Raw genomic sequence first — 18,713 nt, forward strand, 5'->3', positions numbered from 1 at the left:
TTGGGGTGCGGCCCATCTGGTGTAACCTTAGTGGTGTAATATATAGGTGGTGAAAGGTTTTGTACTGTATTAACCTATCTCTGGTAGATATAAGATAGTTGTACATTGTGTCTGTTGCCTCTTCCCAATCGTCTTGGGTGAGTGCTGGTATTTGTGAAGTCCACCATATTTGTGTGGTGTGAAAGGGTTTGGGGCCTGTTGAGAGTAGGTTCTGGTATAGAGTTGAGGTAATCTTTACTGGGTTGCTAGTTTGTAGAGTAGCCTCCACTGCTAAGGAGGTGAGCTGGGGGGTGAGAGTGGCAAATTGGTCCCTGAACACTGATCGTAACTGCAAATATTTATAAAAGGGGAGAGTAGGTTGTTGAGCTTTCTCTCGGATTTGTGCATGTGTTGGGAAGGTTGAGTGTTCTGTGAGGTCTCCCAGATATTTAATGTTGTGGCGAGGCCAATATATGAAGTCGGGTAGCGACCTAAATTGTGGTAAGTATTGATTGCCCCAGAGTGGAAGTCTAGACGTAAGTAGGGGTGGCGGGTGTTTGAGCAGTGTAAGTGCTATGGTCCAGGCTTTATGCGGGATAGTTAGAGTTGTTGGTAGTGGGGCTGTATCCTTAAGATGTCGGTATGGAAAGTTGCTCAATCCTTCCAGGGAGCCAAGTATTGTTGCCTGAAGCTGCAGATTTGGGTTGTAAGGGTCATGAATGAAGCACCAGTGTAGGTAGTGTATTTGTGAGGCTAAGAAGTAATGATAGAAGTGCGGGAGGGCAAGGCCTCCTTCAGCTAGAGGAGCGCATAGTTTTGTCCAGGCCATTCTGGGGGGTCGGTTATTCCAAATAAATGGTAGGATAATTTGGTTAAGTTTCTTAAAAAAGGTTTTAGGAATAAAAATTGGGGAATTGTGTAGTATGTATAGAAACTTGGGAAGATATATCATTTTTATTATATTTATGCGGCCCCAGAGTGAAAGTGTTAATTTGGACCATTGGGTCAGTCGGGTTTTGAGATCTGATAGTAAGGGGTCTAGGTTAAGTGATATGTAGTTAGTAGGATCTACAGTTATCCAGACTCCTAGATATTTAAATTGGTTGGCCCACTTTAAGGGTATATTGGGTATTACTGGCTGTGGTTGGAGAGGGTCTATGGGGCAAAGGATTGACTTATCCCAGTTGATCCGCAGACCGGAGAAGTGTCCAAATTTGTCCACTTGCTGCAGCAGAGAGGTCAGCGAATCCCTGGGATCTGCCAGGTATATTAATAAGTCATCTGCGTATAGTGATAATTTTTCTGTAATGGTACCATATGTAAGGCCTTTAATGCCCGGGGAGTTCCTGATCAGTATGGCTAGAGGTTCTATTGCTAGGGCAAATAATATTGGTGAGAGCGGACAGCCTTGACGGGTCCCTCTTTCCAGGGAAAATGAGGGAGATGTGATCCCATTTACTCTGACTCTTGCTGTGGGGTGTTGGTATAGTAGCTTGATCCACTTTAAAAATGTTTGGCCAAAGCCGAAGCCAGACAAGACCTCCCATAGGTATCCCCATTCAATTGAATCAAAGGCTTTGGCAGAGTCTAGGGAGGCAGCAACTCTGGTGCCAATCTCTAAATGAGGGATTTGTAGATTGGTGAAGAGTCTTCTTAGGTTAATGTCAGTGGACCTCCCGGGCATAAAACCTGATTGGTCAGGATGCACCAGATCAGGAACCACCTTTTGGAGCCTCGCCGCCAGGATTTTGGCCAAGATTTTGGCATCTGTATTAATTAGAGAAATGGGGCGATATGAGGAGCAGAGGGATGGATCTTTGCCCGGCTTCGGAATGACCACTATTAGGGCCTCAGCAAAGGATGCAGGTAGTGCTTGATTGTCATAGGCATATCGTAAAGTTTCTAATAATTTGGTGGGAATGTATTCAGCTAGTGCCTTATCCCTAAAGTTACTTTTAATGGGGTTTCACATATTTACTGGGTTTGCATTAGCCCTTATAATACACTTTGTTGAACCTGATGGGCACATGCCTACCCCACCCTTCACTAATCCAAGGCTAACCGACACTGTGTTGTGAGAGAAGCCACAGGCCGCAGCTACTTGGGTGCACACCCAAACACAAAGTGCAAAAATATTCAACTGGCTGGCAATTGAGCCCTATGATGTTATTAAAGACAGAGTTAAGAAAACCCCAGGCTATGCTGCCTTGTGGTGCCAAGCAAGTCCCTAAGGCCTACAAATGGACAGGTCTGCCAGGGTACTAGGGAATTTACTGGTGGGCCCCACTATAGGACAGCTCCCATCAGCTCTCTTAATTTCAACCAATAGAGCCATTTCTCATTAACACCATTTCCCATATTATATATCTAACAGTGGGCCCTGGATGTCAGGCCAACATGCTGACCCTAGGAGCTGCAGGCTGACACTGCTGTGGGTTGCAGTTCTATGTGCCTGCTTAGAAATAGCAGTTAAATAAAGACAGTGGAGAAGCAGCCACACCAACGTTGCTACTATTACACCGATACTTACATAATCTGAGCAATGAGTCCTTTCAGCGCCAGAGCCACCTTAGTGGCCTCCTCCACACGTCCTTCCATAGCGAGATGGGCACTTATCTGGGCACTGTGGATCTGCAGGACACTCATATTAAGGGCTTCCAGCGCAGCTAAACTAATGTAAAAAAGAAACAAAAGGCCCCAGTCAGGCAGCCAGTGTATGGAATGCACGTGTTGAGCATATTCCCTGGTAGGGGTGTATCTAGATGTCTGTTGGCTCCATCAAACATTTTCTACAGGAACCCCAAATAAATATTTCCAGATATTTACAGATGTAGCTGCTGGATAAAGCAATACATGCTACGTTGGAACTCTCATGTGCCTCTATAATTAATTAAGTAATTATTTCTCTTCAATGCCTCCCCTTGTCCCTGATGCTCACCAGTCATTGGTCACTGGCCTCCTCTGAGTCAGAATCCTGTGGCCTCTCCTTCCGTCCTGCCGGCAAAATGTCAGCTGCACTTGGACTGGTAGTTGGGAGTGGCGCAATGCATCTGTAATCCAATCACAAAGGAAAAAAATCTTAGTCCAACACACCCATACTCACTTCATATCAGCATTGCAAAAATGTCAATATTTACTTAAATAAAAAGGGCTCAATTATGAGCAGAAAATCAGGGTGCAAAGTGCAAAAACCAGGCACAAACCACCATTTGTTGCACTTTGGACCCTTTGCCTAATGGAATTGCTGCAGGTCTCTATGCTCTGTTCTGAAGCACAGACACCTGCGGTTACAATGTAACTGTGGGAAAATGGTAGACATTTGGCAATTGGTTAATTCTGGTTAATATTAAGTATAGCCGCCCTGAATTCCTGCTCTTCCCAGGTAATTGAGCCCTACTGTGAGGCAAACAAAGCCAGGACCCTCTATAATACAGTTATAATCTCCCCTGTAGGAGCTGTGTACTGTATTGATTTTACAGGTTAAACTAGCCATGCTCACCAAATGGTACCCATTGGCCCAGTAATATTAGCTGTGATTGGCCTTATCACAATTATGGTCCCTATAATGGCCCCAAACCCTGTTCTGCATTTACAACATGAGCTGATCACTTTGTGGCTTACAAACGTGGCTACCAAGAATCTCATGTTGTTAGTTTTTTTACACAGGGAAGACCACAGAGACTGCCCAGTTATAACCAGCGCAGCTGTACCAACAGGTTCCAGTGACCAGTAGTAGCTGTGCCCAACCCTGGCATCATCCACAGGAGGAGCAAAGTGCAGGCTGGATGCCACTGACACTCTGAAAAAACCTGTTGAAGTATGAATCGTTCTCTAGAACCTATGATGCTGTCTGTTTCGGGTCTAATATACATTCCTTGATTTAATGTCCCTCCCTCCCTTTTCACCTCTTGGATAATCATTGGACTGTACTGGTGGGATTAGGGTATATATTCTGTATACTGAATTCAGTTTGTGTAGCCTATAAATTCCAAGTACATGAGCCTATGTTACTTCTTATATTTGCATAGAATAAAGCTTGCAGTGTATTTCCCGCATTTCATGGTATTAAATCTTTCCTGAAGCTGTAGGTCATACTGTAGGGATGTGCACCCAGACCCCATGTGAGTACTGGTGAGCTGTTTCGCTGTTTTTTTGTTATACATAGACCTTCATTTTTCTCCCTAAGTGTATGTGTGTGTGCTTTCTACCCTAAGTCCACATCCCTACAAGGCCTGGCACCAAGGCCAGAACTAGGGGAAGAGGCACGTGCCTAGGGCACAATGCCTAAGGGGGTACTTGGCTCATCCCTCTTGTCTGCCTACCCCTAGTCCAAGAGCTCCAGCCCCAAACATGATCCCCATCACTCCTGCGTCCCCGCGTTCCTCCAATCCTCTGCTCATCTCTCCACCCCCACCCCGGTGTCATCATTGCATGCATGCATGTGCACGCCTGTGGGCGGGGGTTGGAGCAAGGTGGCCGGCCGGGTAGCCTAGGGCCCAGCATGGCCTGGCACCGTCACACTGTCTACATTCAGACTTTGACCTGAGGGGGACCTGGCCATGCAGCACCAAATTACAAACCCTACAATATAGCTAAGTAATTATGTTCATAAGAATAAACCATTTTACTTAATTACCCTGAATCAGGGTTGAATGGATGTCAAACTCCAAAGACAGCACAGTATCAGGCGTGGTGCTTCCGATAGCTCGCTCCAATACGGGCATGGAGTGCCCCTCAAACACAAAATACCTACCGAGAAAAAAACGCTTAGTATTAATCACAAAATCAGCAGAGTAAGCCCCCATGGGGCAGCACTTTAAATCATGGGAACATATACTATACCCTGCAGAGGGATCATCACCCCTGGTCAGTTTAATAAAGGAAAAATAGATAATTCTTTAAAAAAAATCTTCAATAATCCATTGAAATGCATGGCAATCCTGCAGGCTTCCTAGGTTACAATATGGAGCGCGCTCTTCTATAAGTATTCAGAATAGGTCTCCCAGGGAGAAAAGAAATATATAAGGGCTCATTTACAGGGGTGCTGCTGCCGTAAGACAAGTTGAGAAACTCCTCTCAAGCGGCAAAAAGAGCCGAAACTCCAATTTTTTAATTTAAATTCCAGCTCTTCTAGTGCAGAGAGAGCTTCAGAGAGCAACACGGTTCCCACTCGGCCCCCTCTGGGGGGGGGTGGCATTTCCTAGGCCACCGTATTGAACGACCACATATGAGGGGGTAAAGAAACATTTGTTTTATAATGTAAATAGTTATGTGCAGAGCCAGCCAGCAGGCAGCGCCAAAGCCAAGTGAAAGCCTATATAAGACTCTTCTTTTGCCCATATAAGATCAGGAGGCAAACAGACATCACTGTGTGATCTGCCAAACAAGTGGCAAATTCGATCGTTTGGCCCCCCAAAAAAAAAAAAAATGAATAATGACTTTTAAAACAAATAATTCTGACTATAAAAAGTCAAAATTATGCTTTTAATCTCATAATTTTGACTGAGCTCTGCCTCATTGTGCATTAATTATGAGTTAATTTCACTTTTTAATAGGTATGAGATAAAAAGTCATCATTTCGAGTTTTTAGAGTCATAATTAAGTGTGTCTTCATTTTGAACTCCAAAAGTCATAATTCATGCTAGTGTTCTTCCGTAAGTGAGGAACTAGTGCGCTGTTAGTTTTAGTTTCACAAAGGCACGCTTCCTGCACGCGTTCTTGGTCTTTGTGTTCCCCACATGGCTGCCATGTTGTGACACAGTAGGAGTTCCTTGAAGATTTGGTGCTGTATTATCTCTCTTTCAAACCCAGCTTTCAGTCAGTTCATGGAAACTACAGGTATCACAATAAAATCAACCTACCTAACACTAGTAACATTCACTTACATGTAACTGGGTAGGTAAACCCTCACTTTTACATCTGTAGCATTGATCTCTTCTTCCAGAATAGATTGGAATTCTTGGGCCAAGTTCAGAGGGTGGACAATATTCACCTACAAAGCCAAATAACAACCAGAATCAGTCTCCAATTTTTTATCAGATCATAGTATAGGTAATTAGCAGCCTTCCTGTCAATGTAAAACTCTCAGGAACTCATCAATATCTGACACGCCGATCAATAACACCATCGATAACTGCATGTTCCCTGGAACAGGGCTTACCCATTTACTACTTAACATAGGGCCTATCTACCTTTCTCCAGTCATGTGATTATAGAAAAAGATAAGGATTATGTGCCTCTTTCTGGCATGGAAGAAAAGCAGATAAGTACAGTTAGAATTAAATCTTTTAACCCTATGGTGATAGAAGAAGTAGCTATATTGTCACAAAATAAATACATCTGTATTCATTTATTTTTTGCGCATAGAAGCTTTAAAGGAAAAGTAACACTAAATTGTTTAAGTAAAAAAACTATTCTACCCTGCTCCAATAATTGCCCTATCCTGCAAACCACGTAGTATTTTGAATGCTTTATTAGCAAATACCTGTTAAAACTTGGCTTCCGGTCATTTGAAAAAAGGCAATAAAGGAGCAGCATCCACTATGCGATGATAAATTGATTGAGCCTAGCCTTCCTTCTGTATAGGAAGAAGTCAGGCTAGGCTCGATCAATCGATCGTCGCATAGTGGATGCTGCTCTTCCTTCGCCGTATCGCCTTATTTCAAATGACCGGAAGCCAAGTTTTAGCAGGTATTTTCTAATAAAGCATTCAAAATACTAAGTGGTTTGCAGGATAGGGCAATTATTGGGGCAGGGTAGAATAGATTTTTTACTTAAAAAAAATTAGTGTTACTTTTTCTTTAACAGCATTTTTCCCCCACAGAACACCAATAAAGCCTTAACCCAAAGGTTGAAAAACTTGGGAGCCTAAATCTGTAATTGCATTACATCTTCCTCTTAAAGGGAAACGAAAGTCAAAGTCACTTGGGGGTGCCAAAATGTTAGGCACCCCCAAGTGACTTTAACCGCTTACCTCGTACCCCGGGCTGGTGCCCCTGTTAGGAGAAAACAGCACCAGCCCGGGGCACCTGGAGCGCAGCGCTTCCGTCTTCCTCGCTTCCTTTTCCTGAGTGCCAGCGGTGGGCGCATGCGCAGTAGAGCGAAAAGCCGACTTTAACATTTAAGTTCGGCTTTTCACTCTACTGCGCATGCGCGCGCAGCGAATCAGCAGCAAGGAAGCGCCGGCAGCTACCCCGGGCTGGTGTTGTTCCTTCCTCACAGGGGCACCAGCCCGGGGTAAAAGGTAGGCGGTCAAAGTCACTTGGGGGTGCCTAACATTTTGGCACCCCCAAGTGACTTTGACTTTATTTTTCCTTTAAGCTCTACCTCTAGATATCAAATGACATGTACCAGTGATTGTGGTATGACTGTATAGACTTGTACCTCACCTTGCCTCCAGTTTTATCAGCTAACTGGCCCAGCTCATGCAGCCTGCAGTCAGTCCTTTCTATGGTCAGCACCGACACTACCACACTGTAGGGAAATATGGAACAGATTAGGGCTGTAAAAAGAAAGTCAATTACTTCATGGATCTGCAAGTGCTGAGACTTTTTAGTATATTCACATATCCCTAACTTGCCAATTACCTTTCCCTGGAACAATATTAGGTTAAAGGTTTCAGTTCACGTTGTATTTATTTCATGGGGTTGTACCACTGCTATGCCACCCCTCATTAAATCAGATTCTGTACATATACAAAATATATGTATCCCAGGTATTCCCAAAGAGTGGGAATTTTTTGAAGTTTGTTGGGATACTAGGGTTGCCATCTTTGCTGGAGCAAAAACCAGATAAAGGGGCAGGATGATGATGTCAGAGGGCAGGTGGGTGAGAGGGAGGAGCATGGATGTGTCATTGGGGGAGGGCCCAATGATGTTAAAGGGGGGTCACTGATGTGAGGGGCGGGTCTGGTAACATTGGGGGCAGGCCCAGTGATGTTGTGGCGGAAATATGTCATCATATGATGCACAGGTTGATAAAATGAACAGGACAGTCCCAGGACAAGTGGCCACCCTATGCATCAATGATCTCTGGTTGCTTTCTTTTGTAACAGTATTCCCATAATTCCATAAAGGGATCATGTAAATATATTATTTTTTTAGGAGATATTGGATTCAAGGGGTTGTTCAACTTTAAAATAACTTTTGGTATGATGCAAAGGGTGATATTCTGAGAAAATTTGCAACTTGTCTTTTTTATTATGTGTGTTTTTTTAATTATTTAGCTTTTGTTCAGCAGCTCTCCAGTTTGGAATTTTAGCAGCTATCTGGTTGCTAGAGTCCAAAGTACCCTAGCAACCAAGCAGTGGAGAAAATGAGACATTAGAATATGAATAGGAGAGGCCTGAATAGAAATATAAGTAATCAAATAAAAAATATAAACAATAACATTGTTGCCTTACAGAGCAATAGGTTTCTGGCTTCAAGGGACAGTGACCCCCATTTGAAAGTGGCAAAGAATTGGATGAAGAAGGCAAATAATTAAAAAAATAAAGAATAAAGACCAGTTGAAATGTTGCTAAGATTTGCTATTTCATACTAAACGTTAATTTGAAGGTGAACAACTACTTTAAAAAGGATTAGGAACCAAGGCCTGACCTGTGCTGAAGAGCCAAATTGGCCAAGTTGCTGTAGAAGAGTCTGGAAGACTGATAGGCATGCTCTTCAGCAATATCGTCCAGGTTCCCCAGGTACGTGTTGGCTCTGCCGTCTGTGCAGATGATCACCTGAATACCCAGGAGGGGAAAAGAAGGCAAATATTTGTGAGTAATGCAATAATTTGTATAAAGCACCTGGAACACATCCTGAGTGCATGTTTGTTCTTCCTCGTATGGTCATGGAACTCCTTGGTGACTTATAATATCCTTATGTTTTACAATAGGGGCTCCATTATTCCCTGTGTATTGGATATAAGAGGGGGTTCATTATTCCCTAATGATATTACTAAGTCAGACTCACTTGCCTTGGATCCTGGTTTCTGAGCAGCCATTGCTATGGAGACCAATGCTGCTGGTCCAAGTGCCGTTGCTCCCATTTCATACAAACTGTTTTAAAACAAGACACGTTATTCACAGTACCTGAACTGGTGCCCAACTGCTAAAGGAGAACTAAACCCTAAAAATAAATATGGCAAGAAATGCCATAATTAATATGCTGAACTTATTGAACCAGCTTAAAGGTTCAGCATCTCTACAATATAATGATCCAGGCCTTCAAAATTGTCACAGGGGGTCACCATACTAGAATCTATTAGACGTGCCAGTGACACTTACATGCTCAGTGTGCTCTGGGCAGTTGACCACACTGGATTTACAGTTTTGGCGCCCAGGGGTCATAGTGCTCGCCTGAGAACTTCAGCAATTTACATGACATTTTTCTAGTTTTCGAGATACAAAGCAGTTTTACACTGCTGACATAATGATTTTGAAACAGGGGCAACTGCTGTTTATTTTGGTCACCTGGACACACTCGGCAGAAAATTATGCTTGTGAGCACTCAGCAACATCACAAGACTTTCCGTTTCTCACAAACTTAATTTTCTACGGACTGTGGTCAGTCGGATAAAATAAAACAGTGGGCAGTTTTGTTGTTTCAATCTTTTTTGCATTAGTAGTATAATGCTGCTAATATTTTGAAAACTAGAAAAAAAATTCAATAAAATAGCAAAAGTGGTCAGAAGAGCACGCCGAGCAATTTTACAGTAACAACATTTTTAAAGGGGAACTCCACCCAAACACAACTTGAGCTTTTTGAAAAGTAAACAGAATTTTAATCAACTTTGCAATATACATCAATTAAACAATATGCAGCCTTTTCATGATTTTTAATGTAATAATATGGTTTGGAACAGTTCCCTAAGCCCCACCCCCTGTTCCCCTGCTGATCTGGCTGACTATATGTTAATAAATATTCATAATCATAATAAAAAAACAATTGTGCAGTATTTAATCTTAGTTTCTATTTCAATTTGCTGCAACTGGGGAGAAATTTCCCAAAACTCTCAGTACTTAAAATTTTCTTGCATTGCAGCAGTGTAGTCAGGCAACAATGTGCCTGGGGTTCGTTCATGTGACACACACACACAATATCCATTGTCTGAACTATACAAAATGTTTAACTCTGAGAATTAGCCACCAACAAACAGTAGATGGTATAGTCCAGATCACTGGATAATAGAGGATATGTGTAGCAGTTGGTTATATGTGTCTATGCTATGGGATGAGAGTACCAACAGTATACAAACTCTGTACTTAAGGTACACAGTACAATGCCTAAACCAAATAAGACAATATGGACAACTATGCCTCCCTATTGCCACCACCAAGTCACCACCCTATAAATACTCACAGTCAATGAAACAAATTGCTGCTGGATATAATTCAACAAAAGGGGGTTCCCAAATGTATTAGATGCTTCCAAACTTGAAAACACCCCACTGTTGAACCAAATCCAGCCACATATTGATTTATTGACATACACAGTACCTTCCAATCCTTGACTTCAATGCTGTCAGTGTTTCTTCTAATGTGTGAGGCATGGGCTGGGTTTCTCCACAGGATCTTAAGTAATCAGGATCCAGCAGCTCCGTATCATCCAGGATATGAGGTGGGGATGTGCCGTCCCCATATATCATTACCTGAAACAGATTAGTGCATCAATGCAGCGCTCATTGCTTCTATAGCAAGGATATTCATGTGGGGTTGTATAGGTTGATGTTACCCTTATTACCATCTGGTTATTACAATGCAGCCAAAGGGCACTCACCTGGTCACTGAAAGTGATGAGCACAACCCTTTTCTTTGGATGTTGGTTATAAAGATAATCAAGAGACTGTAAAAGACCAGCTTTCAAAGCCTGGGAGAATAAAATACAAAATCAGCAATTTTTTCTTTAATATCTTTTTGGGGAAGGTACTGCAAGATGCTCCCTGTGATGTACTGTATGCCCATTCCTGCAGTAGCTCAGCCAATGTCTCAGGCTTAAGGTGTCCATACACGGGCCGATTCTAGTGCCAATATCAGTCCCTTAGACCGATTTGGCAGCTTATCAGGCCATGTATGGGCAGTAACTACGGGGCTGCCTGACTGACATCTGGTCGATCGGGCACGTTTGATTTTTCATCTGTTTGGGGACCACATCGGCTTGTTGATGCAGTCCCCGAACTGACCGGTGTCATACGTGCCCAGGGCCAAACGTCTGAATTAGCTCGATATCACCCACCCGTAGGTTGTGATATCAGGAGAAGATCTGTTTGCTTGGCGAGGTACATGTATGGCCACCTTTAGTCTCCCATCTAAACATCAATTTTGTCCCCAAAGGCAAAAGGTGATCTTCTAAACCTTACTCGTTTTATTGATGAATATGGAGCTGATTGGTGCAGCCAAACGCATACCACAAAGCCAAGTATTTTTTTGTTATTGCTAAAGTTTCTGAGGAACAATTTCTTGAAGTTTCTTGGCTGTGCAAAGTACATTAATATTTACTCAGACCCAGAGAAGAATTTCGGGGGCCCAAAGCATTCTACTCATCCCAGTGAGCCTTACCTCCATTCTTGTTATGTAGAGCGCGTGATTACCATTTAAGTTCTGCTCACTTTCTATCTGCAACATAAAACAGACATCCAATCAAATGATATAATATTTTACACTAGGTTTCTAAATGAGCCCCCGAGGTAATTGATAGTAACAGTATACATGTACAGATATGGAACTTAGCGGTATCTGAAAGCTCTGATATATATAGAACGAGATATATCAAATATAAGAGCTGCAAGACTCACCTCTGATGTCACACTCATACTCCCAGATATGTCAACACAGAATATTAATATGGAGTCATCGTCAGGAGTTCGTCCGGGCAGTGGATCCGAGAGGCAGATTTGATCTTCTGTAAAGTTCTCAATGTGTGCACCGGCCGGCATGGTATTTTCACAGCCACAAAAAGCACAACACCAGGTCTGAAATAAAAATGCACACAGAGTGTTGGCATACTGTATCTGCCGGGCAAAGTGAGAAGTGTGCGTGCCCATATGCCAATGAGAATGGCACATAAAATAAAAGTTGTGAAGGAAAAGGCATTCTTTTTATTTATTCTACAGCATAATAATTTCATCTGGGCCAACCCCCTGCATTGATGTTGATCAAGAAAGGGTGACAGTGTAATGACCACAAAGCTGCATTTGAAGCGTTGCCCTGCCCACCAAACACTAGTCCTTTTATTGCATTGTCTGCAGAAGGGATCCCCAACCTTTTTAACTCATAAGCAACACTCAGATGTAAAAAAGTGTTGGTAAGCCACACAAGCATGAAAAAAGTTCATTAAAGATACCTAATAAAGACTGTGATTGGCTATTTAGTGGCCCCATGTGGACTGATAGTCTACAGGAGGTTCTGCTTAGAGTAAAACTATGTCTCTGCGGTTCCAAAACTTGCCTCCAAGCCAGAATGTAAAAATGGGCATTGGTCACTGGGAGCAACATTAAAGGGGGTGGTGAGCAACATGTTGTTCACAAGCCACTGGTTGGTGATCACTAGTCTACAGCAATAAAAATAATGACAAAAGCCAAATAAATAACGTGCCCCTAGGGTACCACAGATCAAGTGGCTGCATTCAGCTTCTATTTACCTGGTTCTCTAGGCCAGGGTTGACCTTGGATAAAGCGGCAGAGCATCTGCAACACACAGTGGGCTTGACAGAGTTGGCTGTACCTGTGGGTAAAAGGAAGAGGTTTCAGCATGAGATGCTTGTGGAGAATACAATAAATTGCACACCTGACTGAATTGGTAGTGTGAATTTGAATGCCCTGAAGCTCCCAACTTAAGAGATTCCTGTAGAGGTAGACATTGAACCAACCCAAGGCAAAGGCTCTCTAATGTAGTCAGTGAGTACCTACACAACCAAAGGCAAAAATTGTGCTCACCACTAAACAATTTTGAACTATTAGTCGAGGGTGCAGTGAGGATGTGACCACAAAATTCATACAAAGACAATACATCATCTGCATTCACCCACATCAATATATGAACATTATGTGCATAAAGCTACTAGTAATGCCCACAGTGACAGCCACAAGGACAAGGAATCAAACACTACCCTTGGCTTCATCATTGAACCATATTGGCTAGTAATGATTACAAAACCTAAACATAGGCGTGCTGTAGCCTTGCAGCTCTTATTTCAAACCAACAAGAGTAAAAATGACTTGCACCAAATCAAGGAACTTGTGTCCATTAGAAACACATAAAACTCTTTGCTGGATTTCATTGCTGTAAGCCCTCAGTCATTTTATACTGGCACATATTATTGTCTGCTGGACCCTCCAATAGACAGTCATGAGTATAGCTTTGCCCAGTTCTGGATGCAATATATGAGCATACTGATTATACAGAGGCCAAAAAGCCTAAAACTGCTGACAACTATTGTCCATTTAGTCAAGGAATGACCAACCAAAAGGTCTGTAAATGGGATGGTCCAAAGTAAGGATGACAGAGAGATACCATAATGATTTCACGTTCTTAACCAAAATAATACCATAAACGAAATACACTAATCCAAATAGTAAAGTATTCCAAAATAATGATCCTCGTCCCAAGCAGCAATGACCTTGGAGTTATCTTACCTGAGATATCCACCAGCTTCCCAAGATTGAGGAGCAGAACATTGCAGTTTGCCTGTAACTGTTCTTTCACTTTGTTTTCTTCCAACTGAGGTGCTACAAGACATAGTAATGGGCAACACATTACTGGCCAGCTTGTAAAAAATGACTTGTAATGACACATGGGGCTACTTCAGGGGCTCTAAGGCACGTTTTTAGTAGCCCAACAACACAATGTTGTTCCTGCCTGATGGTATTTTTAAACCTGTTATCGGGATGGGGCAGATGGTTCACTCCTTCCTAAATGTATGGTTAAGATGCATCCAATTTCTTCTTAATAGTGTTTGCCTCGTACCTTGCCCCTCAAAACATTAATAAGGCCCCTCATGCCTCTACTGCAATTAAGGGATAACCCCACAATGTGTAGAGCCCAATACATATCCATTTCACCCTCTGTAAAGTGAGGCTGTATAATATGCAGCCTAATCAATGCATAAAGGGGGGCAACATAACCAGGGCAAATTTTGCTCAAGATCTAAAACTCATCTGGTTTATAGCTGGTGTTCTGCTTAGCTTGTAGAACCAATGCACCAATATCTCAAAAGGGTATTAACATTTGTAAATGATGTAAATTTTAAAGGTAATACATAAATAATGTGAATGAAGAGACAGTTGCTAGACATCAGTATCCCCTCTAAGCTTTGTAATAACAGAAACAGGAGAAGCAATGACTTACAAGCTGGTGGAAACAATGAATGACTCTTTGACCTTTCCATCTCTGAGGCAGATGCTGGAAGTACTTCCACGTAAACGCTATTGGGTGGTTCATTGAACATAGCTGATAGTGAGTAAAAAATGTAAGAAATATACCCTAAAATAATTCTTCAGTCGTAAATATGACAGACTATATTGTACAGCTAACTTCTTATAAGGGGATTATTACAAACTAGTTAATCAGTATTATTATCAGAGTACAAACAAATAGTGACTGATATAAGTGAAGAGGGTCCTTAGAGCACCTAGAAGGAGAAAGGAATATTGGGAAAAATAGGGATTCGGAAGAATGAATGAGAGAAATGGCTCTGAGTACTGCACTTGGTAGGTGGCAACAGCATATTGTGCATTACAGTGTATGCTTAGCTCGTAAGAAATGTGTTTTATGAGATCATTTGAAGGCTGAAAGATAATGAAAAATCTAATGGAATCTGTAAAAGTGGCCATACAAGCACCAATATTATTGTACGAAACCTCATTTTATACAATATTCAGTGTGTGCATTGCAGATCGATAAGACGCCCAATATCGCAAAAGCTATGTTGTAAGTGCTTTAAAAAATATCTGCCCCCCCGCCTGCCACCAGATACTTTTAGCTACAACGTAGTTGATGCATTTGCAGACCATCCTGCACATTTGCCGACAAAGGGGCAAAGGGAGGGGGCTGATGAAGTCTAGTGTCTAGACATAAACATTGTTGTGGAGCCACACTAGCATGAAAAATGTTGGGGAGGCCACATTAGGGCTGTGACTGGCTATTGGGTGGCCCCATGTGACTGCTGGCCTGCAGGAGGCTCTGCTTGGGGTAAAACTGTGTCTCTGTGCTTCCAAAACTTGCCTCCAAGCCAGAAATATAAAAATGGCACCTACTTTGAGGCCGCTGGGAGAAACATCAAAGGGGCGGTGAGCGACATGTTGCTCCTGGTTGGGAATCAGTGGTCTAGGGCAAAGTGAGTCCCGGACTGGTGATCTGTGGGTTTTGGTAAATGCCAAAAGGTGCCATAGAAAGTCACTATATATTGATCTGGTAGGACCTGTTTGTACTTGAAATGTCAGGGCCTGTTCTGAATCTCAGTCCAGACCTTGTCATTCCTACCTGCAGCCCTGGGTAATGAATGAGGTGCTCTAGGTTATGTAATGAATGGTTTGTTAGTACTTAGAGATATGTTCAGAGTTCCAAACAGTAGTAGAAGCCAATATACAGACTTGTTAAGTGGCATGGCAAAGGATAAGGAGAGGTTGGGGTGTATGAGGCTGAAATTCCATCTTTTAGGGACTAGAGTGGTGGGCAGGCCGGCCAGTATAGAGCATCTGTGGTCAATGACTGACATAATGAGAAAGTGAAAGATAATTATAAAAGATCAGGTGTATTGTATTACACAGGTGAAAGTGGAGTTATTGATTGAAAATGAGGAGTAAAGGTGGGTCGATAAAGTTGGTACTACTAGAAAGAGAGAGTCAATAGAAGGATGGGCGAAACAAAGGCTGTGTTTTTTTAAAAGCAATAAATTCTTTAAAGGGGAATAAAGATACAGTTGTTGGAGTTCAGTCAATTTTCCACTAATCTTTGTAAAGCTAGAAAGAAGCCCTTACAAGTTGGTGGAACCAGTGAAGTCCTCTTCTTCCGCTCTGGAACAGGAGGTGGAGTCTTTGACCTTTCCAGCTCTGGGGAAGGTGATTGGAGCGCACACGGATACTCGCTGTCAAGAGGTGTTTCATAGTACACATCTGGAAAGAAGTAATAAAAGGTAAGATAATAAAGATAAGGTAATATACCCTTAAAAGACCAGCGTCTCAATTTCATATTTACCTGTAGTTTGATTGTTTGGCTGAGATTCCTCAGTAGGTCGGAAGTTATCATAGGGCACGCTTCCAGGACCAGAAACATCTGTAATTAAAGGAAAGTTATTTTAATTTTACATCTAATGCAGAAGTGGTGAAGTGTTATCCCCCCAATGGGTTATCTTTGCCTAAGGCTGAGGCCACATGGAGACCATATTACACAGCACAGCCTTATAAGATAGAGGTTCTTATACTGTAAAACAGTGGCAAAGGGGGCACAAGCCTAATGGCCAAGTAGAGATCCCTGAAAGTCAAGCTAGAACGTCAATTTGACTGACACTTATCTGCTGTCATAGATATTCTTGGAACTACAGCAGATGGCTGATATACCAACGTACTCTATACTGGCAACTGATGTGCGGGCCGGCCCAATACCCACGGGACCCACGGGTCGGACAGCTTTGGCCCAATGTCGGCACATCACCTTACACTGCTTACTCTTTCGGCTTATGAATTTATAGGCCTGCGCCCCTTTTGTGACACCATTGCGGGGCAGGCACAGGTCTATAAATAGGGAGAATCTGGGTCAGGTTGGGATAGGGTTGGGTGCGGTCCCCACATATCACTACTGGCAACCTAGTTATCAGCTAAGGCAGGGGTCCCCAAACTTTTTTACTTGTGAACCACAATCATATGTAAAATGTGTTGCCAAATAAAGACTGTGATTGGCTATTTGGAAGCCCCATATGGACTGCTGGCCTGCAGGAGGCTCTGCTTGGAGTTAAACTGATAAAAAAAACTGAGATATACTTTTCTCTCATAGATTACCCATGAGACTCTACTTTATCTATAGTGCCTTTAATAAGAAATGGTTGCTTTCACTTTCATTTCCTTTCTTTTGCAGTGTGAGTACAGGGCTAGGTGCCGCCCCAACCTGGAGTAAAGGCTGTATGTACAGTGCAGGGGCAGAAACTGCACTGGCAGAGGCGTAACCAGAAGTTAGTGGGGCCCAATTTAAGTCAGGGGTCTCGCTGCACTTCCCACTGTATAGCACAGGGAGTGCTGTATAGGGGTCTCGCTGCACTTTCCACTGTATAGCACAGGGGGCGCTATATAGGGGTCTCGCTGCACTTCCCACTGTATAGCACAGGGAGTGCTATATAGGGGTCTCGCTGCACTTCCCACTGTATAGCACAGGGAGTGCTATATAGGGGTCTCGCTGCACTTCCCACTGTATAGCACAGGGAATGCTATATAGGGGTCTCGCTGCACTTCCCACTGTATAGCACAGGGAGTGCTATATAGGGGTCTCGCTGCACTTCCCACTGTATAGCACAGGGAGTGCTATATAGGGGTCTCGCTGCACTTCCCACTGTATAGCACAGGGAGTACTATAAAGGGGTCTCGCTGCACTTCCCACTGTATAGCACAGGGAGTACTATATAGGGGTCTCGCTGCACTTCCCACTGTATAGCACAGGGAGTACTATAAAGGGGTCTCGCTGCACTTCCCACTGTATAGCACAGGGAGTACTATATAGGGGTCTCGCTGCACTTCCCACTGTATAGCACAGGGAGTACTATATAGGGGGTCTCGCTGCACTTCCCACCATATAGCACAGGGGGTACTGTGCAGTGGAAAGTGCAGTGAGACACCCTGGGAGGGTGCAAGTTGTCTGTAAGCACCAGTGCAATTTAATACAATAACCTGGAGGCATTCTGGGTGCACAAATCTGTCCCATTGTTTTCCAGACCTATATGATCTGAGTATTAGGTATGGTGCTGAATCATGGAGGGTTTCTTCCTACGTTCAGGAATGGGAGGGGGTGTCTTTCTTTCTGTAGGACCAGATGGCTGTACATTCAGATGGGGACTTGGCAGTGCATTGGAACAGGGTGCCTCCTGGAAAGTGGTGGCTAAAAACAAACACAAGGGGCATCTTAATCTACTCAGAGATAAATTTACTTGTTACTTCATTGACGAAAATCAATAAGTGAAATAAAAATCACACCTTTTTGTAGAGCAATTTTCTGTACTAAATCGGCTATCAGTGGGGAATGAGGCCTGGCAGGGCCATTTGTCCTTCGCTCTGGCTTGGGTGAGAGCTGGGGTCTCAGTGCAGGAACCTCCGTGGCTACAGAAGTCCCAGTAGAGTTGTCATAGGCAGGGGGACATTCAATGGGAATGAAATTATCATATGAACTGGTAACCAAGGAAGGAGATTCTGTAAAAATGTATTTAGGTACCATTACATGTACTATTTGTACTGGGTCACCTATTCATGATGGAAGGTGAAGCATGTGTTTGACTGCACTGAGCAGTTATTGGGTTATGTAATATAAGGCAGCCCAAGAGCAGTAACCCATAGCAACCAATCAGCAGGCAGAATTTACTGGTCACCTGTTTAAAAGCAGCCATCATATTGGTCGCCATGGGTTACTGCTCCTGGGCAAACTCAGTGCCGTTTAGCTGAAACGCTTCACCAAAATTGTTACCAGCCAAAAATGAAATTTAAAGCAAATTGTCCCTAACAGTGCTTGTTTAATCTCTTCCTTATTGTTGCCACATGACAGAGGGTCCATAAAT

The 18,713-nt window shown here is 43.0% G+C and overlaps 1 protein-coding gene across 6 annotated transcripts in view; it reads right to left on the reverse strand.

Annotated features, from left to right (window-relative positions):
* LOC100491292 (circularly permutated Ras protein 1) overlaps positions 1-18,713 on the reverse strand; it is a 36,663-nt gene that overhangs the window by 4,362 nt on the left and 13,588 nt on the right. The window contains exons 3-20 of one of the 6 annotated variants that reach the window (XM_004916298.4): positions 18,139-18,351; positions 17,905-18,043; positions 16,157-16,236; positions 15,940-16,074; positions 14,309-14,410; positions 13,597-13,689; positions 12,603-12,685; positions 11,758-11,934; positions 11,522-11,578; positions 10,743-10,832; positions 10,463-10,614; positions 8,941-9,022; positions 8,577-8,704; positions 7,368-7,452; positions 5,865-5,971; positions 4,616-4,728; positions 2,918-3,029; positions 2,510-2,650 (exon numbers count right to left, since the gene is read on the reverse strand). In XM_004916298.4, coding sequence (XP_004916355.1) covers positions 2,510-2,650; positions 2,918-3,029; positions 4,616-4,728; positions 5,865-5,971; positions 7,368-7,452; positions 8,577-8,704; positions 8,941-9,022; positions 10,463-10,614; positions 10,743-10,832; positions 11,522-11,578; positions 11,758-11,934; positions 12,603-12,685; positions 13,597-13,689; positions 14,309-14,410; positions 15,940-16,074; positions 16,157-16,236; positions 17,905-18,043; positions 18,139-18,351 — 2,089 coding nt within the window. Of the gene's footprint in view, positions 1-2,509; positions 2,651-2,917; positions 3,030-4,615; positions 4,729-5,864; positions 5,972-7,367; positions 7,453-8,576; positions 8,705-8,940; positions 9,023-10,462; positions 10,615-10,742; positions 10,833-11,521; positions 11,579-11,757; positions 11,935-12,602; positions 12,686-13,596; positions 13,690-14,308; positions 14,411-15,939; positions 16,075-16,156; positions 16,237-17,835; positions 17,861-17,904; positions 18,044-18,138; positions 18,352-18,713 lie in introns of those variants that run through there. The other 5 variants (XM_031905875.1, XM_004916299.4, XM_012967490.3 and 2 more) reach the window with 5 other exon arrangements.

Source organism: Xenopus tropicalis, chromosome 7 (assembly GCF_000004195.4).
Source record: "Xenopus tropicalis strain Nigerian chromosome 7, UCB_Xtro_10.0, whole genome shotgun sequence".
NCBI classification, from domain to species: domain Eukaryota; kingdom Metazoa; phylum Chordata; class Amphibia; order Anura; family Pipidae; genus Xenopus; species Xenopus tropicalis.